The sequence below is a fragment of the Anas platyrhynchos genome, chromosome 6 (assembly GCF_047663525.1).
Source record: "Anas platyrhynchos isolate ZD024472 breed Pekin duck chromosome 6, IASCAAS_PekinDuck_T2T, whole genome shotgun sequence".
In the NCBI taxonomy this organism is placed as follows: domain Eukaryota; kingdom Metazoa; phylum Chordata; class Aves; order Anseriformes; family Anatidae; genus Anas; species Anas platyrhynchos.
Window position 1 is genome coordinate 34,429,107 of NC_092592.1, and position 26,816 is coordinate 34,455,922.

Here is a 26,816-nt window from a genome sequence, read left to right on the forward strand (position 1 = left end):
TGCTTCTGGGGCTGTTCAACTCATCGCAAGGCTCATCCCGACTTCGGTGCTCTTTACCGGGGGCGAAGCACCGGGAAGAGTGTGAAGCAGAGAGCAGCCCCCAGGCTGGGCAGCGGCTGAAAGCTGACTGCTAAGCCGCCGTGAATCTTTGCCCAGCAGCCTCCCCTGCCAGCCCGTGGTGCTGGGGAAAGGCTCAAGGGGAGCGGGCTGGGCACGGAGCCCGGCGCTCCGGGCAGGGCGGCTGAGCGCTGCGAATCGCTCAGGTTGGGAAGGGACACCCAGAGGGGTCTCCGTGCCCCGCCTCCTCCTCCTCCTCCTCCTCCTCTTCGTCGTCGTCGCCCTCCTCCTCCTCCTCCTTCCTCCAACCCCTCCTCCTCCTCCTCCTCCTCCTGCCCAGCCGGCTGGCAGCGGGCTGCTGGCCGGGGTCCTGCGAGCCGGGGCGGGCCGGGGCAGGGCGAGGAGGGGGCTCCGGCCTCAGCCCCTGGCCCGGGGCGGCCCCCGGGGGCCTCCGCGAGGCCGCGGCCAGCGGCAGAGGCAGCGGCGGCGGCGGCGGCGGCGGCGGGGCCGGGCGGCATGGCCCGGGGCGAGGCCAGCATCATCCGCTGGCTGCGGGAGGGCCGGAGCTCCCGGAGGCTCATCCTCCTCATCGTCTTCATCGCCCTGCTCCTGGACAACATGCTGCTCACCGTGGTCGGTAGGCGACCGGGTCTGGCGGTGGTGGGGCTGCGGGCTTCGCCGTCGGTGGCTCGGGGGTGGCTCGGTTTTTGGTTCGTGTCTGTGTTTTTCGTTGGTTTCTCTCCCCCCGATTTATGCCAGCAGTAATCGCCGGTGACAGATGTGCTGCTTGGGTGCGCGAGTGATGCTCGCAAACCAAACCAAAGGTTTTCAAACACGTTGGGTGCCCCAGGTACTGCGGGCACTGGCACAAGCAGCAAAGTCTCACTTTGTTTCTCTGTCACTTGCAGGATAAGGAATTGCATAAAGCCACCTTCATAATTTATTTATTTTCCCACTGAAAGCCACTAAAACTCCTCAGAATGACAACATTGATATTTTTAGCTCATCATCTTTTTTCCTCCTGCGGTCATGCAACTGAAACACCAGGCTAGATAACGCTGGAGATGCCTGTTTCCTTGCGATAGTTCTCCTCTCCCCCACGCTGCTCGTCAAATGGTAGATTAATAAGAAAACTATCTACATGGGTTTTAAGAAAAGTGCTTCTAGGAGCTGGTTTAATAAAATAATCAGAGTTTTGATCAAAGTTGAAGGTGTGACTTTTACTGGCTTGAAGTTACATGGTGTCGTGAGTTATGAATTAAATCAAGTCCTGGAACATTTTTTGCTGGTAGTTCTTTAAGTACCCATGTCAAAAGGCTCCTTTTCATATCTATTTTGTCCAAGGGCTCAGAGAAACTCCTGGCTTGTACCCACACACTGCTCATGGAGCGTGGAGCCCACCCTGTGCAGTGCTGCCCTGCCAACCTCAGCTCCTGGGGGTGGTCAGCTTAAAGCTGATGCCTTTAACAAAAACTCCATGAATACTTTTACCAGTCAGTTTTAGATTTTTTACATGAACATCCTTTCTTATAAAGTTGTTAATGTTTCCTTATTTTTTCTATAAGATGTGTGCTAGAAGCTCTTAAAAGTATTTCGGTCTGCAGACTCACTGAAAGATGGGGCTGTGTCAGAAGGGAGGCCAGGCGGCTCTGCTGGTTCTGTCACTGATGCTTCCCAGTAGAATGAATCTTACATCTGTTCCAGCCAATGTGGATATGATAGTTTCTGAGATACACGTTAATACAGTTAAATTGCAGCTATGATCCTAAAACTTATAAAGCGTGTCCCTTCTGGGTGGTGTTTTCAATGCAAATTTTAAAGAAATAGTGAAATATATAAACAGCAATACATCAGTTCTGATTACTCTTTTTTTTTTTTTTTTTTTTTTTTTTTTTTGTGGCTTGTTTTATTAACATGTTTTATTACTTTTTACTATTTTGGCTTAATGCTAGTTTCAGTGCTTTTCTCATTATCCACGTTTTCACAATCTAATAAAGGGATTTATGCAGTCATGTGCAACAGTCTGTTCAGACATGGGTTTTGATACTTCTCATATTTTTCTTTCTGAGTTATCTCTGTATAGGAAAAAATATAATTACAAAAACTGGCAAAAAAAATAAAGACTAATGTAAAAGAACCATGTTTTAAATTGTACTATTTAAGTTCTGTGTTTCAGTCTTTTAAAATCCTTACTGATGTTATCAGTAGGAAAGCCTTGTACTTTCCAATCAATGACAAAGTAAACAAGAAAATTTGGTGATTCCATTTGTACGTAACCTTACGGTAAGATGCTAATATATTCTATTTGTTTTTCCAGTGCCAATAATTCCCAGTTACCTTTACAGCATCAAACATGAGAAAAATGCATCAGAAGTCCAGACTACTAAGCCTAACGTAGTTTCAGCAACGATGGACAATTTTCAGAGTATCTTCTCCTACTATGACAACTTGACGATGGTTACTGGGAATGCGTCTGCTCAGCCAGGCCCCAGAGAGCTGCCCCACACCCCGACAGAACAAATGACAGTGAACGTGACTGCTCCTCCATCTGATTGCCCTAAGGAGGACAAGGACCTGCTGAACGAAAACGTTCAAGTTGGGCTGTTGTTTGCTTCAAAGGCAACCGTGCAGCTGATCACTAACCCCTTCATAGGGCCACTGACAAACAGGTATGTTACGCAGTTAGGATTTGTGTTCATGGTTTAGTCTGGGTGGGGATTTCAAAGTACTTCTAAATCTGTTGTGGCCCTGGCTTCCTGGTCTCCTTGCTTTATCTGGAGGAGTATCTTAGTGAAATACATTTGATGAACACGTCTTCTGAATGCCCGCATCCTTTCTGAAATAAATCAGTAAGCACATGAGCCACTTGACAGTGTTGTACACTTCTCTTTTACTCCAGCTCCTGAGTCCTCAGGCTTTTATAGAAACTTTTACTGAAGCGGTGTTGAAATTTCTTCAATACAGTTACACAGGGCCAAAAGATGCCACGGCTCAGTAGTTACAAGGATCAATCTCCGTGACTTGGTGACACATCTATTACACCTATATTAGGCAAAAATGATGTTGAAGGTGTAGGCAGTGCTCAGATCTCTCCCCAGCTCTTGCAGAGCTGCAGCTCTTGGTGTGCTTTGGTGCACAGCAATTCTGAATGTCCTGAGGTAAGGCCAAGCGGGAGGTTCTCATGGGCTTCCACAGAAAGGGAGCAGGTTTGACAAACCCTCCTGGTGCCACGTTCATCTCTGAGTTCAACAGCTCAGATTTACATCTGTGCATGATCTGCTCTGACCATCAAATTGTCCTCTCCGAGTCTTTGCGTACGTTTGATGTATTCAGCAGAATGTGTTCGGGTGGGACATTACACAAAATCCTCCTGAGCAGGAGAGGAGATGCATGCACCAAAATAAATCACTTACAACAACAGCAAACAAATAAACAAAAAAAAAAAAAAACAAAACCAAATCCAAGCACTAATTATGTTTATGCAGAAATTAAAAAGTATTTATAATATCATTTAAATTTTTGGTGTTAATAATTAATTTGATTTTATCGCTAGTGTTCTGTGTAATTGTTCCCCACAGAACAAGCTGCAGCCCTTCTAAACAGAGTGTGAGATCAATCTCCGTAGGAAATAAGCTCCAAATTGTACTTAGGTCACCAACTTTCATATTTCTTATTAATCTTTTTTTACAAAGAAAACATTTTCCTTTCAAATAATTATAAGCAGAGGAAATCTTTCTGTTTCCTGTCCTGTAAAACACTCTGTTTAGGCAGTCAGTGCTTACCACAGGTGGCAATAACCAAACCAACCAATACTCTTTAAGGCTGGATATTTCAGGTTTTGAACTAAAAGAACCTTTCTTGGATTTTACAGCTTATATACACACTGCTTAATTTCAGTCTGACAGAGGAGTTTCCAGTGGAGGGATGAGCAGTGGTTGGACCCACAATGTTATGAATTCAAAACCTGTATTAAATCTGTGGAACTGATATAGACACAAAAGTTTTACATTAGATAGACAGCTTCATTTCTGTTTTATTTCACCTTATCTCCTCCCGTGTATCACTGCTCTGAAAGTTTGCCCTTACAAAATCACTTTTACACAAATATTGTTGCAATTTAAGGAGGAAAACAGATTTTTGTTACCCAGATTTCCTATATTGCTTTGTTAGGCGCATCCACAGGCAAAGTAACATGAAGTCAAATCATATTTCCATAACAGTTCTTTAGCTATTCTAGGTTTTACCAATAATTGTCTGTATCATTGCCCTATCTCCTATCTTACTTTTCTCCTTATTCTGCTGTTCTTATCATCATTTCCACAAACTGCCAAACCAGGGACAAAGAAGTAAGGCACCACATGTTACCAGTGGTTTCCCAACGAGTGGGAAAAGGAGAATCAAGGAGAACACATGGCCCCGTGTGGCACGCCGTCCTCCTATCCAGGCAGAAATGAGTGTCTTCATGGCCAAGTGGCCCTAAATTAGATTTAAGGATTGCTGGTTTTCTTTCATGCACTGTTTGTGTCTCGGAGCAGTGTCTGCCTTTCTTCTGAGAAATGTTTAGTGGGAAATATCAGTTCACATATTTATCAATTAACTGTAGAAGCCACTGGCAAAACAAAACAAAACAAAACAAAACAAAAAAAGAAAAAACGCAACTAAAATTGATATTTCCTAAGAACAATGTATATGTGCAGTTAAAAGGAAGTGTGAAAACTGATTATTATAAATGAAACGGAAGATATTTGAGTCATCATTATAATGACTCTACCGCTGATAAGCTGTTTAATGATAATTATTATTGCTGTTACTACTTCTGCAAAATTTCAGCAAAGTATCACAGCTCAGAGATTTAAACAAGCATGGAGTTACTTGTCTTAAAGATGCACTGTCTTTGAATGCTTGAGTTTGTGCAGGATGTAACAGACTGTTTCACTCACATTGCCAATAAGTGGCAAGTCTGTGCCACAAGGCTGTGCCAATAATTACTGAGTTTAGGTCTTCTGAAAACTTTGTAGGCTTTTTTTTTTCCCCACTTTTTTTTATAACTTCTGGAGCTGAAGAATTTAAAAAAATAAATTTCAAAATTAGTTTAATTCAAGATGCAAACTATGCTAAAAGGTTTCTTATTTAAAGCCCATCTCTTTTCAAAGAACACCAAAGAAAACACAAACCCATCATGGTGAGCTGGCTGACAGCTGATGGAACACCACCATTTCTCTTTGCGCTAAGTTCTAGTGAAAATCCCAGCAAACAAACTGCCACCACTGCCCCTGAGCTTCCCTGAGGAAGCCTCTTCCTTCCTGCACGTATAGAGGTTTGCTGGGTCATGACCTGGAGGAAAATATTCCTCTTGTCATACATCTCCACTGGGGCTGAAGATGGCCAAAATGCCAGCCAGGGCAGGCTGAGCGAGCAGTGCTCACGTTGGTATTGCTGTAGCTATACTGTAACAGGGTTAAAGTCAGTAGATTGCAGTCCTGTAATGGATAGGCAATTAGGCTCTAATCATCCACAGCTGCTAACCTGGTCAGTGTAACCTTTATTTTACTGCTGCACAGGACCCATCAATTGGTCGTCTCATTGCAGTGTAACATTATTAGTGAGTGTAATCCACTTCCAAACAGTTCTGCAGTCTGGGGTCAGCATGACCCTGAAATGGGGTAATTCAGGCTTTCTCTGTCACTGACAGCCTTTCCTCTCCCTCCTTCAGCTGATGACTGGCTTTTTTTGGGAGTCGGAAACACTTGTAGGAAGCACTTTCAGCTATATGTAGCCTCCCTGAAACATGCTGGACCCTTTGGCTGCTTCTGCTTCTCTTGTAGTGTTTTGTGAGAAGTGCCCAAGAAAATGACTTGTTAAGGTGTGATAGCAAGAAAAAGGAAGAGACAAGACAGGAAAAACGTAGAGATAACTGTGATGGAGCACATCATATTGTGGCCAAAAATTAGAAACTGCATATGCACTGGTTTCACATGGCAAGAACAGGAACAGCCCAGGACGGGGGACAGAGTCTCTGAGCAGCTGGCTGTTACAGGTAGTGCCTCCCCTTTTTGTGATCATTTGTTATATATTGTAGTTTTTCCGATCAGTAAAAACTCCCAGTCTGTGCTTTCTCATGTCTGTTGGACAGCCCAGAACTGCAGCTGCAGATTAGACATTTGTGGTGGCACAACTGCCAAGTAATTAGCACTGCTATTTTAGGAGGAGGCAGGGTTTGCTAAGATTGTGCAGGAAAAGACAATCTACACTTCTAGCTGTCAGCTGGATGTGGGTAAGAATGGCCCCAGAGCAAGAACAACCACAACATCCAAGGGCTCAGCAACCCTGTGCACGGTAGCACATCATCCCTAAACTGTGGGGCGAGTTCCAGGCAACTTTGACTGTTTCAGAGGACCATAAAGACTTGCTTTGCTCAGCACAAATGCACATCCTCTCCTGACTCTACCTTCACATTGTTTTATATGGTGGACCATGAGCAATATAGATTTTAGGTGAAAGGACTAGCTCTGCCCACACAGAGCCTGGTTCGGAGACGATTCTCTGGGTGTGGAGGGAAAGGCATGTGTCAGACCTCAGCATGTGCAATAAAGCATCATGGTCTGCTGCAGGGTGAGAGCAAGAATGAGTTCTGCTCCAGTTCTGCCTCCATGACTCTCTGCTATGTGGTGCTTCACACCTTGGTGCGACTCTGTTTGTCCAAGATAAAGGAGGAATAATGTGCATGACTGCAAAAGCTAAGACCAAAGCAAACTGAGTTTTAATGCAGTGTAGTTGTAGGAGCTGTGAATTGCTGTCTCATGGTCCCTGTGGCAAATCAAAGAATTACTTGATTTCTTTACTGCAATCAGACTTCTCCTCCCACCGTGTCCATCCTAGACACCTCTGGGATGGCTTTCACAAACAAAACCCCCCATTCTAATGGGAGAAGGAATAGACACATTCAACTTCTGCATTCACAGTACCACAGAGCCAGGTAATATCACTCACCAACAGTAGTAGCCGTGCATGCAGGGGTTATTTATCTGTATTTATATCAAAGCAATTGTGATCAAACTCACTGTGGCCTTTTCTACACGAGCCCACTGGGAAGAGCAGGCAAGGGGATGGCAATAGGAGATGATTCTTTTTTATGTCCTTGCATACACAGAAACATCAGTGGAGATTAGTGTCCCTCTGTATAATACTTACCATGTACACACAGTTATAGAAAAGACAAGCCTAAAAAAATCATCCTCTTTAAATTAAACAGACAAAAAAAAAAAAAAAAAAAGGTATAGTAGTATTCTTTTAATGGTCAGGTATCAAGGTTTTGAGAGATTAAAGTGATTATCGTAAGCCCACAGAAGAAGAGGAATTGAGGTTGCTGTTTGCTGTTAACCAGTCCAGTTAAGTAACCACAAGAGTAATGTTTCCTCTGCTGCATTTTTGTAGCACCTACTTGCAGATTTCAAGTAGAAAACTCAGTGCACTATATTTTTGTCATATTTTTAATGGCAAAATTCTTCCATGTGCTCTTCATTAGAAATTTCTAAGGCTTGTGAAAAAGTACATGCTAGGTTTCTTCCATTCTCAAAACTCCAACAAATGTTAGACACCAATAATGAACAGCCTTGTGCTTCAAAGACTTTACTATTATCTGTGGTCCTTACTTGTATAAAAATTACACTGACAAATAAACAAAGCTCAGAAAAATTATGTTGTTTTACCTGTCTTAAGACTACCATTATCAAAAATGAGAAGGGCTGTTGTAGACTCTTCCATTATTTGATTGACTTACTTAAACTAGTACCCCCAATATAAAAGCCCAGTACTGTCAAGTCACTGGGAATTAAAGTCAATTACTATTCCTTTGAATATCTTCACCGTTGAACAATTTGGCCATTAAAAAATGTCTTTGCAAATACATTTGAGATACAGAATTTTAGGGAAAAGGAAGCTATGAATAAAGTACAGTGACCACACAGACTGTCTGCAGAGCTACCTGGGTAGTACTTTTGATTCCAAGGCAGAGTTTTAATGACGTGAAAAGTAGCACATTGTGAGGTCTTTGTTGAAATTTCAAATTTAGCTGCCTAAAAATGCATTTGCTTTCCAGACAGAAAATAATTTATTTCCTGGAAATTTGAAAATGCTCATAGCAGCCGGGCATATCTCCAGGCTATTTCTGATGTTTTTGTACTTTTGAGTTTTGATGCAGAAAGCTTTGATCAGCTCCATACTTAATCCTAACACTGTGGAAAAGCAAAAAATATTGCTCTCAGACACTTTGGGACACTTTCGGTACTTGTAGTTGAAGCAGAACTCCCAGTGAAGCTGATGACAAATTTTCCCAGAAAAAAATCCATTGGTTTGACCATGTCTCATTTCAGTCATTGTCTCATGAGGGTGGAAACAGATGATTCTTGAAACATTACTGGAATATTTCAAAGCTCAGCATGCTTAGATGAATCTTCCATTCTCATATTCTTGGCAACCCCATAGAGACCCAGAGGGGTTTTACTGAGAACAATTATGGTGGAACGAGAACAGGACAATCAAATTCTAATGAAGGAAGGACTTCTTCCAGGGATTTCAGATGAAAAGTGTGCTGCACCAAATGAGAAGGCATTTGTAACATGGAACAATTTGATCATGTTGTCCACTATAAATACTTCAAAACCTGCAAAGAAACCACAGGTTGGGTTTTTGCATCTTTTGTGCGTGTGCACAAAAAAACAACCGACCAAACAAACAAACAAAACAGCAACAACAACAACAACAACAACAACAAACAAACACCATGCAATTAAATGTAACTCAAATTATCAGTGAAACTATCCTGAAAATGTGGTATTTTTTTTTTTCCTCCAGAATAGGCTACCAGATTCCATTGTTTGCTGGCTTCTGCATCATGTTTGTGTCAACGATCAGTAAGTGGCCACTTCTTACTTAGTATTGTTAAGATGCAACTTTTAAATAAACGATCTACAATAATGATCCTTAGGAATTCTTGTTGGTGTAGAGGAATTGATGTAGAGGATGTGCAAACAGGAGCATAGCCTGCAAGTCAGCTGAGATAATTTGCCCACCCTAAATGGTGTTAATAAGGTCTTAGTTTCTGGCCTATGTTCAGTTTTGCATGGCACATGTGGCCCAGATGGAAAGAGGACAAAGGAGAACATCAAACATTGTTAGAAGCCTGTGAGGAATGATTAAAAAAATGGGGTTGCTTCAGAAGGCAGGTGTAAGATGTATCAGAGTTTATGACAAAAAAAGGAAGGGAATTAAGAGTTTTCCATGTCCACTGCATGTAAGAAATGGAATAGCAACCTTAAGAAAGTATTAAAGAAAATTTAGATTAAATATTAGGAAAATATTTCTGACAGCAAGGGGACTGAAGTGATGGATAAGATTACCTGTTGGTAGAGTCTCTGACAACTCCAGATTTTTGGAACAAATGTTACTTAGTGTGGTTATAACAGTAGTAAGTCTAATTCATGGTCAGCTGTGCCGCACAGCATCCAGTGCAGAGCTGGGAACACCTCTGTAAAACCTCTCCACCCGTTCACTTACTGGAAGAAACGCTGGTGTGAGCCTGTGCATGTGTTAGATCCTCTCTTTGTGAATGCCTGGAGCTTCAGACTGGGCAGCCCAAAGTGCAGCCATGAGGGGAACAAGGCTGGAAAGGTCTTAATACGCCTCCGTGTGCAGCTGAATCAGAGCAGGATGTAATCAAATCCCAAGTAATTAGTTAAAACTGCTTGGGCGCTTGCATTCTGTGTTACCAGAAGGCTCAGACACCTAAGAACAATTCAACACTGACACATCCAAATGCAATAAGAGAGAATAATGCTGTTAGCATTGAAAGTGGCACAAGTCACTGTAAACACCTGACTGAATTGCAGAAAGGTGCTTTTTTTTTTTTCTTTTTGTGATCATTTAAAGAAATCTAACTTTTTAACCTAGTTAGAGTTAACCTAATTTTAAAAATTTACCTCTGTCTTTTCCATAGTGTTTGCCTTCTCAGGAAGCTACACATTACTGTTTATTGCAAGGTCCCTCCAAGGAGTGGGCTCCTCTTGTTCTTCAGTGGCAGGTAAGAGAGCATATGATAGAGTAAAATACAGATCACCAATTCTGTCTTTTTCAGTAACAGTCATTTCTTAATTGTATTTTGTCTGTGGTTTCAATAATTAATACAAAATTATTCAATTAAATCTATTTCATTATTTTTTTTTCTGCCTCTTTCCTATGCAGTAGCTCACATGCAAGTATCTTTTCAGAATAACTTGGTATGTGGGCTGCAGGAAGGTAGAGCACTAGATGATGTACTCTCTCCCTGGGGTTTCTGCATGTGTGCCTTCAACATTTTAAATTCATTTTTAGCCCTTTTAAAGGTCACCATGAACTTATGTTGGTACTTATTATCATAGGGATAGTACCGCTGCCTGTTTCTGAAATTTCTGTTATAAAATGCTGTTTCCTGTGGCTTGTTATTCTGCCTGCCAGTTTGGACTCAGATTGCCTGTGCTAGATATCCAATATAAGATTTTTATTTTTATATTTAAATGAACAAGTGAAATGGAGTATGGATTTTCACTCCAAATTATTCAATGATCTCTGAGTCTAGAGAAATTATATTTTGTTCATGATGGCAGCAGGAATATAAATTTGCCTTGAAAGGGGAGGTGAAAAGAGCTTTGTGTCCAGAGCATGTCTCTTGGCTTCCTCAGTAAAAATCCCCCCTCCCAAATGGGACTGGTCAATAAACAGGGCTCACGTACTTCTCATAGGAACATAACAAATATTTGAGAGTTGGATTCCACCCAGATCCCCACTGCAGGGATTGTGCTGCAGCCTTGGGGCAGGTGGAGATATCCAATGGAGATCCTCAGCCCCCAAACTAATTAAGCTTACAAGTCAAGCTTTCCAAAGATAAGACATGCCAGGATCAAAATTTTTGTTCAGCTTTATCTCAGTCCCAGTTCAGGGGTGTACCTTGTGATAGGGTTCTTTGATGAGCACGTATTTTTCCCCAGACAGCCTACAAAACAGAGCAGAAAAGGCCAAGAGTCTCCCTTGTCCACCCCTTTCCTGAAGGCAGGATCTGTAATTCCTCATGCGTACTTGACAGATGTGCTCTCAAAAGCCTCCAGAAATGCCCTCAGCATTGAGCTTTGTGCTTAACTACATTTACTGTTAGGAAGTCCTTTTCTGATCTCTCATCTAAAGCCTCCTTCCTGTCATTCATATCCATTTCTGGTTCTCATAGTTGAGAGAACATGAAGAACAGTTTCTACAGTTTCTTTTCTTTATCTTTGTGGCTTTTTTTTTTTTTTTTTTTTTTTTAATATCAAGACCACATCACATCGCACGTCAGTTTCCCCTCTTTAGCTTTAAATCCAAAGACCTGCAGTTGTCCCTTGCTGACGGTCACTTGACCTTTGCTCATGCCCATTGCTCTTTTTCGAGTAGTCTGGACTCCCCCAGCTCTTCTTGCACTGCACCAAGGCCAGACCCAGCCCTCAGAAGAAGCTCAGACCCCAGACAAGTGCCAATGGGAGGGAAACAGTCACTTCATGAGTCCAACAGTCCACCTCATTTCCAATACCTGCATGCTCATGCTCAGCCATGACTTGCCCTCAGAGCTGCAGTACCGTAGTAGTGGGTGTAGTATCCCCCCTGCGGCTGTGCAAGTAATCTCTGTAAATTTGCTGTGAATTCTGATATTGTTCTCTAAGTTGCTTTTCAACCAGTTTGAAGTCTGCCACGACTTTCAGTAAGCGTGTTCATCCACACAGGACCTCTGTTATCTTAACTTTCGGCACACATGATGGTCCGTATTTACATAGTGATCAGTCATGCAGGGCTGTGTGTTCTCTTTCTGGCTCGCTGTCTAGCTGGGGACCTTATATACTGAGTCCTTGATTTGAAAACAGAATTAATAATTTCTATGAGGACTCTTCTGTAGCATTTACCACTACTGTGTCTGAGTGCTCCACAAAAGCAAATGAAAGAGGCTTCATGTTTCATTTTGTGAAATGATGGCTCATCATTGAATACAGAAATGGGGAACATGAAGATAAAGGTCAAAAGCGTCCTTTAATTTTGGATGCTGAACTTGAAATACTCATTTTGAAAGCAATCAGCTGGGCATGATACTTTACGCTCAGAGCACAGCCTGCAGCGACTGGGGTTGTAGCTGTCGGCCATCACCAAACTTCGTGTCAAGCACCCAGAGCACAAATAGCAGATGGAGAATACTCGCTGAGAGCTTTGTTTCAACTGGCTGAAAAGTAGCTTCTAAACATTGTGTGACAAAGGCAGGGACAGAGAATCCAGCAAATCAGGGCATCATTAAACTTCCTGAGTAATAGGGTGTAATAGAACATGGCATTGAGACCATTTATGTGTGCCAAACTCCCTTCTGCTTCAAGGCAAATTGCACGTGGAGGGGACTTAAACACACAGATATATATGTATGTGCACCTATATATGTGTATAAATATAGATATACATGTATATGTGTGTAGGTATATACTTATATACAGATACCTGCTGTCACCTCTATCTAATGCATTGTGGGACACAGCTGCCTAATTTTGTCCTTTGTTCTATTCTGTTTGTATTTTAGGGATGGGTATGCTTGCCAGTGTATACACAGACGATGAAGAGAGAGGCAACGCGATGGGGATCGCACTGGGAGGACTTGCTATGGGAGTATTAGGTCAGTGAGACTGGGGCTCTGCCACCATCAGAAACCGCCCAAAGCACCTCCTTGTGGTCTGTGAAAAGAGCGGCAGGGTCTCATTGGGTGTAACATTACTGTGCCATCTCCAGATTAGATGCACGGTACATGTTAAGAATCGTTTCTTACGCAGAAACATATTTCTTATGCAGATACACATCAGATGGTAATCTCTGAGGTGCTTGGGTTTTGTTTAAATGGAAGACTGTTTTGGGGTGTGAAGAATATGGTTTTCATAATCACAGAGATCAATGAGCTTTTCTGTTGGTTTTATTCATCTTTTTTTTTTGTTGCTGTTGTTCATTTGTCTTTTTGTTTTGTTTTGTTTTGTTTTGTTTTAAATTAAACTATGTGGTCCCTGCGTGCCAACGCAGGGTGCCCAAACGCTTGCAGAAGACATTTGTTTGGGGTCAGAAATGAGATTTCACAGCTTTTCCTTCATTCCTCCCCCTCAGTGGGCCCACCTTTCGGGAGCGTCATGTACGAGTTTGTGGGGAAGAGCTCGCCGTTCCTTGTGCTGGCAGCGCTGGCTTTGCTAGATGGAGGTCAGTGCACATGGAAAATCACTATTGCCATGTAGCACACCCCTTTCGTGTGCCTGTGTCCTGACCCCTTCTTGAGAAAACCTTACAGTATTGATTTCTTTCCACAGCTGTTCAATTATTTGTTCTGCAGCCGTCCAGAGCGCAGGCAGAAGTGAGTATTGCAGTAAAGCACTCTAGGCAACACCTGATGCTTTGCCTTTCCTAATCCCAACTTTCCATTTGTTTCCTAGAGTCAGAAGGGGACACCATTACTGACACTTCTGAAGGACCCATATATCATCATTGCAGCAGGTACCAGATCCTTTTTTATTTTTTTATTTAAATCAACTCTTGGCATTATTCCTGGCATCCTGGAAAGCCTCGAGCTAGTCTGGCCTAGCAATAATGTTATTTGCTGTTTTCATTTACATGAAGCACAAAGAACAAAGTAATCCATCAGTAACTCTGGATGGAGGTACCAGTAGAAACACAGTAGGCTGGAAGCTGGAAACGTAGGTGCCTGCCTAGCTGAGAGGGCACTAATGAGCTGCGGATCCTTGCTAAAACAAGGAATTGCACACTATGCTGAGATGTGGCCATGAAAATGCCCATGAGACAAGTGAATAGGGCAGAGATGTGGAGGAAGGAACCACCAGCACATCCTGGGCAGACAGAAGAAATAACTCAGAAGTTTTCTTCCATCTGAGGAGGGAGTGAGGGTCTCTAGAGCATGGGTTGTGTTTCAGAAAAGGTCTGGGTCAGATGGTGAGTGGCATTTGGTATTACATGGACTGTTTGTCTTGTGCCTTGAGGGAAGTTTGCCTTTTGCGTCATGTTTTGTTGGTTTGCTCTGAAGAGGGCTGTAATTAAGCCTGACCCTTTTAAATGTCTGTAAAACGCCTGGAAGCAGATCATGATTTTTACTGCTTTGTCCTTTAATCCTAACCTGTTTGTCTGACCAAGCAATGCTTACAGGCATTTTTGGGGTGCTTGGGCTTTGGTGATCTCAGGGCATTATCACTACCTTAGCTCTGTGACAAGACACTTGGTCAAGCTGTGACTGAAGTTATACAGAGACTTTTGCTTAAGAAATTCTTGGAGCACTTAAAGACCTTGCTATTGGACAAGAATATGTGAGGGAAATGAGCTGCACAGATGGGAACTGTCTTAAGAGCTCAAATCCACTTTTCATCTGATCCAGTACCTGGCCTCTTACAGTGGTTAAGAGCAGGTGCTGCAAGGTGAGGTTCATCTCTCCTACAAGTAGATGTCTTGGGAATAGTGCAATCCCTGTCAGGGTGTTTATTTCAAGGGATACTTTGCTTGCCTGAGCTGCTCATGCCAGGCTTAGTCTTAACCATGTAAGAGAAAAGGTAGCAAGACCCACGGATCCCACCTTTTATCCCGGGAAGGAAGGCTGTATGGCTGTATGGAAGGACAGAAGCACAGAGACCCTCTCTGCTCCCTTCCCTCCTGCTCTCTCCAACTGCACGTGGTGACTTGTCCACCTCCCACCAGGCATCGGTGTCCAGGAAAGATGAAAGTTCCTGCCGAGGGTCCCCCCTGTGGGTTACACATGGGTTTGGTTCAGTATCCACTGTCCCTGCATCCCAGGACAGAGACTGCCCAGCACTTGGCAGGATGGATGATGCCCATGTTCTCTAACCTCAGCCCCCTCAGCCTTAAATGTTCATTGCTTCAGTTCTGAAGCTGTTGCTTTATGCAGCAAAAAGAGTTTTGAAAGTGTCATTTGCTGTTCCTCACCCCAGTGAGGGTTTTTTTCAGATACAGCGATTTGGGAAGGTTGAAAGTCTCGTGGATTTGCACTGCTCAGGGAGGACAGAAGTTCTGAATGCCTTCTAAGCGTTCATTTAACAACTCTTTAAAATTAATTTTAATTTTAAAATTAAATTAAAAAAAAATTGTTAAACAATGACAAAATTCAAGGCATGGGGTTAATTCTCTAGTGGGTTAATTGCTAACCACAAGTAAAAAACAGGGAAATTTAAGGGGTGCTGCATATGGACTACCAGTTTAAGTGCTTTTTGCACTCTCAATTTAGGTACACTAATTTTGTGGCATAAATTCAATCTCCTAAGTGTGCGTCATACCCTTGAGTCATAATTGTTTGCATTTCCAAAGCACAAGAGCTTCCTGACCGATTCCCCTACCTGTGGCACCACGTCACTTTTCAGCACCAGCTGTCCCGAACTGAAGCACACAGCCCCCTCCTCCTAGCCCAGCTCTTCCCTCGGCAGCCCCTGCTGCCCCTGAGCTGGTGACAGAGGGGACTTGGCTTCACTCAGTGCCACATTGATGTCCTGAGCCCTGCAGCGATGCTGCAGTGAGGTGCTGTGGTCACCCAGGTTGGGCTGAGAGATGGGCTAGTTTGAGTTACCAGATCCAAAAAGCATATCCGAGAGGGTTATTGTCACTAGCACGTGAGCTCTTGAGAAAACTCATGGCAGCTTTTTGCTGGGTACTGGGTTTTTCACAGAGAAATACCGGTGATCTGCATGGTGCTCTGCCAGAAAGCTAGGGGGTTCCCAGCCCTGGAGGTGGGATCCAGCTGGAAGGCTGCAATTTCACATCTTCTGGCCAATGCAGGACATTTAATCTAATTTAAGCAAGAAACAATGTAGGATTTCTGCTCCTGAAATACACACCTCTAAAGAGAGCTCAGCTCTGTATAAAGCAGAGGAAAAAAATTACCTTATTTTGGGGAAGTTTTACTGAGGTAGCATGGTGTTTATTAAACTGTGCCCTGAGTTTGCAGAGTACCAGATCAGGCTCTCACCTTTCCCTTGCAGTACATCCTAAAGGTCCAAGTACCTTTGTCACTTCTGTGAGGGGCTGGCAGCAGGGACAGGTTCTGTTACCCTGTGGCTGCTTCAGGCCCTTTGGATGAAGTGGGGAAGGCCTCCCAACTCAAGAAAAGCACTGTGGGGTCTAGCAATCCCCACACTAAGGCTGCAGCCCACTCCAGAGAGCGGGCAGAGGGCCTGGACCCCACCACCAGAGCTCAATCTACCGGCAGTGGAGCAGGAAGCAAAACCCTACGCGGGCAGAGAGCAGCCGGCAGGCAGGATTGAGTCAGCACTTCTGTTCTTTGCATGTGAATGACCAAAGGTCCAGGGATTCAAAAGAGATTTGGAAGCATTTGAAATTCATATGGGTGGGCAAGCTCAGCCAAGCTGATGCTTTGTGGCATGGCTTAGTGGCTGCTGGCTCCCTCTTGCAGGGGGTAGGCATCCCTCTGGCTGTCGGGTGGTATTTTTAGGATCCCGACCTCCACGGCTCATCTTCCTCATTCACAATGGGTTGGAGCCATGCCTCTTACACAACAGGCTCAGGTTTTGCCCCAGGAGACTGGAGATAAAGACCAAAGGAGGGTGGATTTAGCTTGTCGTTTGTACACGGTCAGACATCACGAGCTTTCTAAATGTCATCAGGCTCGCTGTAGACTTTGCTGTCCCCCTTCACATTATGAAAATAGCTTAACCTTTATTGCAGAATTTCTGGGAGAATTGAAACATACAGAAAGTTAGTCTTCAGTGACTTTACACTCTGTTCTATTTAACATTAATCAGCATTTGATGCATGACAAATAGGTCTGTAAAAAGCACTTTTTTTTTTTTTTTAATAAAAACATTGATTCTTTGCACAGGTTTTTGTTCATAGTCAAAATATTATTATTATTTTTTTTCCTCACCCTTCTTTCTCCAAGGCTCGATCTGCTTTGCAAACATGGCTATCGCTATGCTTGAACCAGCTTTACCCATCTGGATGATGGAGACCATGTGTTCCAAAAAATGGCAACTTGGTAAAGTACAGAACATTACTTGGGTCTGCTATATTTTGTTTGAGGGATGTCTCTGTTCTGGTCCTGTTATAGGTCCTGTTAATAATTATAATTATTTATATATATATAAATATATATAATATATATATATATAATATTAATAATATTAATAATTATATTCAATATATAATAATAATATTAATTAATATTAATTATATTAAAATAATGTTAATATAATTTATATTTTATAATTATATATAATATATATATTATATATATATAATATATATAATATATATATATATAATATATATATAATATATATATATTATATATATATAATATAATATATAATATATATATAATATATATATATAATATATATATTATATATATATATATATATATAATATATATATATTATATTATATATTATATATAATATATATATATATATTATATATATTATAATTATAATTATATATAATTATTAATATTAATATTAATTATATTAAAATAATGTTAATAATTATAATTATTTATATATATATAAAAATATATATAATAAATAATTATAGGTCCTGTTAATAATGCTCTCCTTAGACACTTTAAAGGTAGTCTTTTTTTTTTTTTTTTTTTTTTTTTTTGCATCCCTTGCAGCAATGCTGCTGCGTTGGAGACTTATCACTGAACAGGGCACAACACAACTCATTTCCTGGCCTAGCACTCTAGACATGAGCACATTTCAGGTTCTGCTTGTAAATATATGTTGTAAAGCCTTTGTGGCACTCTCGAAAAGCACAAAGATTTGACTCTCAAAGAATCAATTGACAAAAATTTTCAAAAATCATTTGGTTTAGGGTTTTTCCCAGAGGGAATCCCTCCTCAGTGCCTAGTGTGAACTGCTGGGAACAAGAAATCTGTGTTGGATGCAGTGTGTGCTGCATCCAGCATGCACACATTAGCATGGACTGCTTCCAGGGCTGCAGATGGCAATGGTAGGAAAAGCATGGACTTAGAACGTAGCCACCAGAGAGAAACAGGACACGAGGAACATTTTCTAGTATCAATGTATAGCATTTGAAAACAAAAGAAAAATCCTTGTTGAAAATAATGTTCATCAGACTAATATCCCTAGAGAATACTAATATAGGTGTCCCTACACCGCAGAGAAAATACAAACCCTGTTTCTAATGAATGCAAACTCAGATCTTGGGTGGCCATAGGTGGCAGTCCTTAATGTATTACTGCACCGTTGAAAGTGGTAATGATTGCTAGCCCATTACATAGCAAAATTAACACACAGACCTAGATATTTTAAGCCTCACAAAGAAAAACAAAGATGGCTTATCTACCTCCCCCACTAGAGTATACTGGTGTAACAGAAATGAGATTTACAAATCTCCTATTTGAACAGAGGTTCCTAGAAGGAAAATATCCATTTTAAATTAAGACTAATTTTACCCCTTAATGATATAAGTAATTGAGTCCATTACACTTTGTCTGATTTGACAGCATTAATTAAAGTTTTTAAGCCTCTTAAATTATATCTGAACTGCAGGGTTTTAAGCAAATGATTATCTTATGCAGTTTTGAGATCCAGTTGTTTGAAGAGTGATCAGAAGAAGGTACAAAGGGCTCTGACTTTGATCAATTAATGTTACTTTGCATAAAGCTTATTTAGAAAATCACTGTTCTGCTTCAGTAGAAGCACAGCTTACCACTGCAACTGTACCACACCAACATGCAAGCCTTATTGACCAAGCTTTTGCAGTATTTTTCCCAGTTTTCAAGCTCTGCTGTAAATGGCCATTTCATAAAAAAGTCTGTTCCAAGCCATACTGAAGTAGCTGCGGTTGCACAGGTGAAAAGGTTTTGGCAGCATTGCCATTGTGACCCACAAGGATTTTAATCACAGGATATTGCTGTGCTAAAAATTACCTCTCGATTTTTCTTATGAATATCAGAGAGATATAGGAAGGAGGATGGACAAGCAGGAAATGAGAAAATCTGTGTTGCCTTGGTGAGAGATGAGGAGCACATACACTTAGAGGAAATTGTTTGATTGTGTACCATAATGTCATGGCCGCTCTCTAAATCTGAAATATCTGATTTAAAAATGACCAAATGGAAGGCTTGCTGTGGCATGTGTTAAGTTGCCAGACTTTCCCACTTTTGTCAGGTTTCCCAGATTTACTCGGGAAGATGCAAAATTGAACAGGAACACCAGAAAGATGCAGTGCCTTGCTTAGTTCCAAGAGACATCAACCCTACAATGTTGAGCCACCACCTGTGCCCCTGTCTCCCAGAAATGCTTTGTACAAAGCCACCTCCTGGCTGGCAGTGGTGATCCCTGCTGGCATGTGGGCAGCACCAGAGGCACCCACAGCCTGTGCTGCCACTGGCATCGCTGCTGCAGCAGCTTCCTTGGCCATCTCCCCTCCAGCTAGGTTCTGCCCTGAGACCCTGGTGCAGGGCGAGGGCAAGGAGGGATCCTCCAGTGCAGGCCAGAGCCGGCTTTCCAATGCTTTGTCCTTTAGGAGGAGATGGGAAGGCTCTGCACCTCAGGATTGGGATTTTCCTTGGGTGCCATCATTTGCTGGGCACTACAGCCAAGTGTTTTTTAAGCTGTTAAGATTTCTTCATCTTTATGTTATCGATAGATGCTCGGTTCAGCTGCTGCTTGACCGAGGGCTGCATCATGGCATTACAAGCCCACCTGTAGTACAGGGGCTCCTGGCCACGGGGTACCCAACACATGCTCCATATGCCAGCCATGCAACCCAGAAATAAGCGTGAAGGGGAAAAATGATCTTTCTTGAACTGTACCAAAGTTTACTGCAGTTTGATTTTTTTTTTTATTTTTATTTTTTTCCTCTTTGCATCTCCTCTCCCATGCCAGGCCTTGCAGCTGATGCTGGAAAGCTCTGTTCAAAGGTGTCATATTGCTCCTGCTTTTCATAGATGATGTCCTGAGATTTCAGGAAAAGGATGTAAGAAACCGGATATTTGATTCTCTGGGCTATGCACAAAGACTCCATTAGATGTGTTCAGACCAAAATTGCATCGTCTGGAATTTATTAGTTTCTTCTAACACCTCGCTGAAGTCGTTGCTGATAAATCATCTCATTCATATTTTTCAGGCGTTGCTTTTCTTCCGGCTAGTATCTCTTATCTTATCGGGACTAATCTTTTTGGGATACTTGCGCACAAAATGGGAAGGTATGCTTAATTTAAAAATATTAATAATCTTCCAGTGTGTTCTTGTACCATTTGCAGTGTTTCTCGGGGCAGTTTGTTGATGGTGGAAGTTATTAAAATTTTCTTTGTAGTAGAAAAATCATTTTTGGAACACATTGCTCCTTTGGTTGTGCTCCTCTACACTTCAGACATGGCTTTGAACCATCCCAAATCACCTTGAATACCTTGCAGGCACTGAAGTCTGACTGATGTTTCTTCTTTGGTAGGTGGCTCTGCGCTTTACTCGGGATGCTAATCGTGGGAGTAAGCATTTTATGCGTAAGTAGAAGATGTATCTGTCACACCATTTAAATGTTCCCGTGTTCATCTTTGAACATGTGCTTTATCATGAGATTTCACTGGAGCTTCTGCCTTACAGATATGTTATTAAACAATGTGTAGCTAATGGGTTCCAGATCCCCTATCTGAGCACTTCAAAATCTCAGTGGTTCAATTATTTTGAAGGAAGTGTGGCTTCCAAAGAGAGGGGGGGGGATCATTCTGTAAGCTGCTGTCACTCAGCAGCTTACTCTTGCTCGTGATAGCGAGGGTGTCAGTGGTGCAGTGGCACAGCCGTCTGCTGCAGTAGGCCAGAAGACGTGTCAAACGCCAGCTGCACAGCTGTACAGAGCATGCTCTAACTACTCCGGGAATTTCTCTTAGAAAAAGAAAACTAACCTTGTTAGTGCGACCTAATTAACTGCCTGAAATTTCGTTCATAGGTACCATTTGCTAAGAACATTTATGGGCTCATAGCACCCAATTTTGGAGTTGGATTTGCCATCGGTGAGAAAAATTACGATGACTTTGCAAATTTTTGTAATTTTACATCATTCTGTTGTTTATGTAAAAACGTTTTTCTGTGAAGTTACACAGCAAACAAGCTTTGTTGCTATCCTGGCTTGACAGTAGTGAGGTCTGAGCTGTGGCCTGGACTGGCAGGTGGAGCCAGAAGGACCACGGGGCAGTGCTGGAGCTGATGTGCTCTAAGCTTGTGTCTCTCATGTCCGTCAGCAAGTGTCATGCACACATGCCTATATTCATCCATATGTGACCTCAGACACAATACAGGTTGTTTTAACACAAACTTTTGCATATTTAAGAATAATCACCCTTTTAGTTGCTGTTGCATACCATTTTAGCACATAGTTGGCTGAGATGTTAAATAAAATTTAAAAAAAGGACATTTTTTCTGAACTCTGTTCCCCTCCCTCATGACCAGGAATGGTGGACTCCTCCATGATGCCCATCATGGGCTACCTTGTGGATCTGCGCCACGTGTCAGTGTATGGCAGCGTGTATGCCATAGCCGATGTTGCCTTTTGCATGGGCTTTGCGATAGGTAAGTCTTCCATCTTCCTGCCTAAAATGCACTTGACAGTAAAGAGAAATGTGCTGTGCTGCTAGGCGTGAATCCCCATGGCATTTGCAGGCTTTTTGAGCTGGGGTTGCTTTTTTTTCTTGTTCTTTTTTTTTTTCCTTTTTTTTTTTTTCTTTTTTTTTTTTTTTTTTCGAGAAGCCAGAAGCAGAGGGAAAGGATGCAGGGAACTGTTTGGCATCAGTTCCCCTCCTCTGCCATGGTGCTATGCATGTCTGAATAGCTGTCAGAAGCTTGAGGCAGGCAAGCACTGATCAGAGATAGGATATCCCTAGGAAAAAGACCTTGCAACACCTGGGACTGCCACCGTGGCTGTGCTCCTATGTGTCTGGAAGGGAAATAACTCCCCCACTAACTCCCCAATTGCCCCCTTTCCCTTGAGTACCTGGTACAGACACACCACAGACCCTCAGCACATCTCTGATTCCTGCAGTGAATGCAGGGTCTGGAGCCAGAGAAGGTTTCTGTTTTAATTACCTATGAATGCTTGTATTCCCTAAAACTGTTTGTAAAGTGGGAGTTTTGCATGTAAAATTACTGTTCAAAGTGAATGCTGCAAATTTTATGGTATTCAGGAAAAGGGTTTTATTTATAAAAGGTCCCTCTGCTGGTGGTGCCATTGCAAAGGCAATTGGATTTCCATGGCTCATGACAATTATAGGGATCGTGGATATCCTCTTTGCTCCTCTGTGCTTTTTCCTTCGAAGTCCACCTGCCAAAGAAGAGAAAATGGTAAGCCTGACATCTTCTTTGCTTTTTTTCTTTCAGTGAAATGAGTGATAACTTATTTCTACATCTTTGCCTCTAACTTTCCAAAAACGGGACCAGTACAGTTTATTTCACTGTCTTGCATCACCTTTGTTATAACCCCCACCTCATTTTCTGCCCAAGATGTATAAAGGAAATTTTTTAGTTACATGTCCCCCGTGCTGCTGTTCCAAGGTTTGCTGTCCCTGTTACACTGATCTGATTCTGAAGTCCTATTACTCCCGGAGGACACCTTGTGCTGTGTTGACAGGGTTTCGTCTGCCTGGCAGCGTGCTCCAGAAGGAGTTACATGGCAGTGCATTTAGTAGGAAGATTTTCCCTGGGCTGGGAAAATCCCGAGTACAAGCACAATGCTTTGCTGCAGCACCACTCACCATGTGTAGGTCCAGGCCCCAGCACTCTGTCCCTGCTCATGCTGAACAAGGTTGGCTTGCACCCAAAATACAGTGGCAAGTGTTTAAGGAGAGAAAATGTAATTTTGCATGGCCATTGTCTTACTATGCAGTAACAAAGCTCTGAAAGGCAACGACAGAACCTAGTGCATGAGCTGTCATTGGTTTGTACTGGTATTCATAAAAGAGAAGCTGGAAAAATGGATCTTGCTGAAATGTGATGTATGTGAGGACAGAGACCTTCGGTGTCACCCATATTTGTACTGCAGAATCCCAGAGATTCCAGCTAATCCCTCAGTATGACCTTTGCACACTGCAATGACTTTTTATTTATTTATTTTTTTAAACACTAAGGTTATGGAACAGAAAGAACAGAAACCAAAAGAGCTGCTGTTGTTTGCACAGAGATGAAGTTTATTGTCAGCTTCCCACAGCTGAGCAGGAGGCACTGCCATGTGCAGGTGCTTGGCGGAAAGTCCTTTGAAAAGGCAGGGGTAGGCTTGTGGGTGAAGCAATGTAAGAGCATGTGGTGGTTGTCTGCACAGCCATGAGAAGAGATGATTCACAGGCATAAGGTTTTGGTACTATTGCTTGAAATTTGGAAACGTAATGGTTATTGCCATCAAGGATCAAGGAATACAGATACCAGTTCAACTGTTTTGCAGAGAGGAGCCGGAGGTCATAAATTCAGTGAACCGTGCTGGACCTAAAGATTTTTAAATTACTGCATTTTTTACCGGGTATTTCCACCTGATAAAACAGCATTCTTGGTACAAATCGGGACAGAAAGTTTACTTTTCAGTTGGTTTGTGCCTTCAGCTCATTTGAGCCACCTCCAAGGCTGAAATCTGAAACCTGTACTGAAGCGTTCATGCACAAACAGAGCCTTCTGTCCCTCTCTGAGCTCCCCTCATCCCCCCGCACTGAGCTGCTTGCTAAAGCACCGCACTCAGCTGCTGCTTGTGCTTGGCAGTCCAGAGGGCTTTGTAAAATGAGAGCGTGGGATAGGAAAGATTAAAGAGCAGAGGGAGTCCCAGGAAGAGGCAAAGCACACTGCGGCTCCAGGAGTGCTTGGGGCTGGCTTTAATCTCACGTGGTGCCATCCAGCTGAGCTGCACGCATCCTGAAGTGAGAAAAACGAGCTCAATTTGCTGCCTTTTATAGGCTAAGGGCCTGTATGAGACTGTCAGCCAGCACTCCTGCACGTTGATCATTGCTACAGCCTTAAATTGTGTGTGTGTTTACAGCTACATGACGTGCAACGCTGGCTGCCCTGATAGCAGCAGGGAGCCTGTCACGGACAGGGTTTCCTATGTTGTACTCTTTGGGTAATTAATTAACAGCTAAACTAAATCCCCACAACATGAAACACTACACAACTGCTCTGAATATAGAGCTGGGTTGTCCTAGGAAAAGTTGATCCAGAAGGGTGAAACGGTGGGGAAATGTGGTGGCTGCCCCCGGCCTCGGCAGCTGAGGCAGCAGGCCTCTGGCCCGCCCCTCCCGCTTCTAATGATGGTGACCCCATTTACCAGTGGTGATATCTTGAGGAGTGTGATGTGGGGTATTGACCTATTGACCTACGAACACTCTGATAGAAATCAGATTGGTTCTGCTTTCACAGAAATCCAGTGAATCCTGAAATCTGTGGATGGCTGCGGTCGAGCTGTGTGCAGGCCGCAGCTGTGCATGAGTTGGACGTGGTAATGTTCACGCTCTCTTCTCTTGTAGGCAATACTCATGGATCACAACTGCCCCGTTAAAACAAAAATGTACACCCAGAACAACATCCAGGCCTACCCGATAGGTGACGAAGAAGAGGAGTATGAAAGCGATGAATAACAGTAAAAGCCATATATTATATTTTGGTGTACACAATGCAGTGTTTCATGTGAAACATCTCATCCAGAAATGTTTTAGATGTACTGTAGATTTAATAGTGAAATGGTCAAAAAACCAAAGGTATATTATTCATCTCCCATGGTTATAAAGCAGACTGCTAACTGCCTTATAAGGAGGGAAAAAAGCTTTTATAGAGGATTTGTATAGTGTCTACCTTTATTTTGTGTATTTAATTTCATTGAATATTACACAGTATATTTTTGATTAAATGTGTAGTGTAAATCTGTATAAACGTGAATTTAAACGATTTGATTTTTAAAGTCAACTCTCTGACCTACAATGCTAAACATTCTGTTTGGAGTCATAAGAACGAACCAATCTCTTGAATATAACTTCTCTGATTTATTCCATTGATTAAAACCAACAAAACACAAAACCCTTGCAAAGCTCAAAGAAAACCTATCCAATTTCCCGTCTTTTAAATTGTACCCTTGTAAGTACATCCACACACAGGTGCTGAAGGTTGGAATTAAGAGTGTAGACATCGCTGTGAGTTTTTTGATCAATTTTGAATCACATATTATTAAAATAAAAGGCACAACTACTTCGCGATTTGAAAAATGAGCTGTACCTGACCACTCATGGAATGCTTTGAAAAAAAAAAATATATATTTTGAACAGATGAGTATATTGCTATTAGTACAATGTAATGAAGTTTTAATCAGCTAAGGAGTTGTGCAAGATGAAGTGCCCATAGACACAAAGAGTACTTGGTAAACAAGTATGTTTGAATGTATGTAGTTCCTTTCCCTGAAAGGGAATAAGAACCACATCAAAATACTTGTTTATATTTCTATCTTTTGGATCTTATTTTTAATATCTCAATTTTATTTTAGATGCATCCTAAGTGACTGGCTAGAAAAAAATGCAGTATCAAAGTATTTAGACTCGGCATGTACTGGAAGTAAGCTAGTAACTTAAGCAGTTCACAAAAATACTTTACATGCATTTGCATACACACTTAGAAATTCAGCATATTTTTTTTCAAAAAAAAGTGAAATAAAAATATCAACTTTCCCAAAGATAATGAAAAATGTCCTGTTTGTCACCAATTTCTCTTAACATCTGGGGAGATGGTCTAACAGAGGAACACAGCACTGGATTACATGGTCTCTGTATGCAATGAGAAAAATACGACTTTGAAAGAAAGCATTTAAAACAATTCACAATGTTCTTATCAACTGTGGTGTATCTTTTTATTTGTAAAATTAAAATCTTTATGTGCCTTCTTTCATGTAATTGCAGATGTTTTATGTACTGCAGCTATAGATACTATGTTTACATATAGTTTTGTAAAGTGTATATACTATGGTCAGAAAATATGAAAAAATAGTGGATCAAACTTCAAATAATGCTTTGTCAAAAATTATGCATTCAGACCACATTAAAATAAAGGTATCTAAAATAATTTCATGATCTATTGTAATAAAAGAAAAAAAAAATTAACCTCTTCCCCCTCATAATTTGCTCTATACATTGTGATCTGTATACTATAAAAAAAAAAAAATCCAGCTCCTTGTTTCTTGTCCCTTTGTTGTGTTAGTGGACAAACATTTTCACTCTAGGTCACAAATACGTGCAACTTCTTTACACAACCACAATAGCTTCCAAATGCTGCCTATCGCGTGACGGCTGATCTGAGCTGTAACTTCTGTGAAATAGGTAAGGACAAACTGTGCATTACCAGGATACACACACTTGGAGAGCCCACCAGAAGAGTGTTCAAGAGGGAATATTCTGATAAAACATCCAAAGACGCTTGAATGATGTGAAAGGCCAAGCAATACGTTCCGTGGCTGAGTTGAAAATCCACTTAGAGGTTTTATACCAGTGTATTTCCTACTGCGTTCTTGTGAACGTGTAACAGAGGGAGAACCTTTCTTCAAAGCTGAGAAGTGGTTGAAGAGAGGCATTAACAGAGCATAAACCAAGAGTCTGCAGCTTGCCAAGTATTTCACTGCCACTAAGTAACACTTGTGCATGTCAATGAATATTTACATTAGGCTCTCATTTTGCTGTCATA

At 41.9% G+C, this 26,816-nt stretch overlaps 1 protein-coding gene across 2 annotated transcripts; it reads left to right on the plus strand.

The window, feature by feature from the left end:
- Window positions 1–452: 452 nt before the first annotated feature.
- SLC18A2 (solute carrier family 18 member A2) lies at window positions 453–26,201 on the plus strand. Of its 2 annotated transcripts, none has more exons than XM_038181112.2 (15): window positions 453–694; window positions 2,375–2,726; window positions 8,911–8,969; window positions 10,052–10,135; window positions 12,674–12,766; window positions 13,243–13,332; window positions 13,440–13,483; window positions 13,563–13,623; window positions 17,039–17,134; window positions 20,257–20,335; window positions 20,581–20,632; window positions 21,076–21,139; window positions 21,576–21,695; window positions 22,330–22,463; window positions 24,623–26,201. In XM_038181112.2, exons 1-15 carry the CDS (start codon window positions 574–576, stop codon window positions 24,731–24,733), a joined length of 1,560 nt encoding a protein of 519 aa, XP_038037040.1. In that variant the 5' UTR covers window positions 453–573; the 3' UTR covers window positions 24,734–26,201. The 2 variants fall into 2 exon arrangements, with proteins under 2 accessions (XP_038037040.1, XP_071895941.1); XM_072039840.1 differs by having other exon boundaries at window positions 569–694; window positions 2,403–2,726.
- Window positions 26,202–26,816: the final 615 nt, after the last annotated feature.

Excerpts from the sequence above, each read along its gene's own strand:
- SLC18A2 (XM_038181112.2), top strand. The coding sequence starts at position 574 with ATGGCCCGGGGCGAGGCCAGCATCATCCGCTGGCTGCGGGAGGGCCGG. Across the intron at positions 12,767-13,242 it reads ACTTGCTATGGGAGTATTAG|TGGGCCCACCTTTCGGGAGC; the intron begins GTCAGTGAGACT and ends CCTCCCCCTCAG. Across the intron at positions 21,140-21,575 it reads TGGAGTTGGATTTGCCATCG|GAATGGTGGACTCCTCCATG; the intron begins GTGAGAAAAATT and ends CCTCATGACCAG.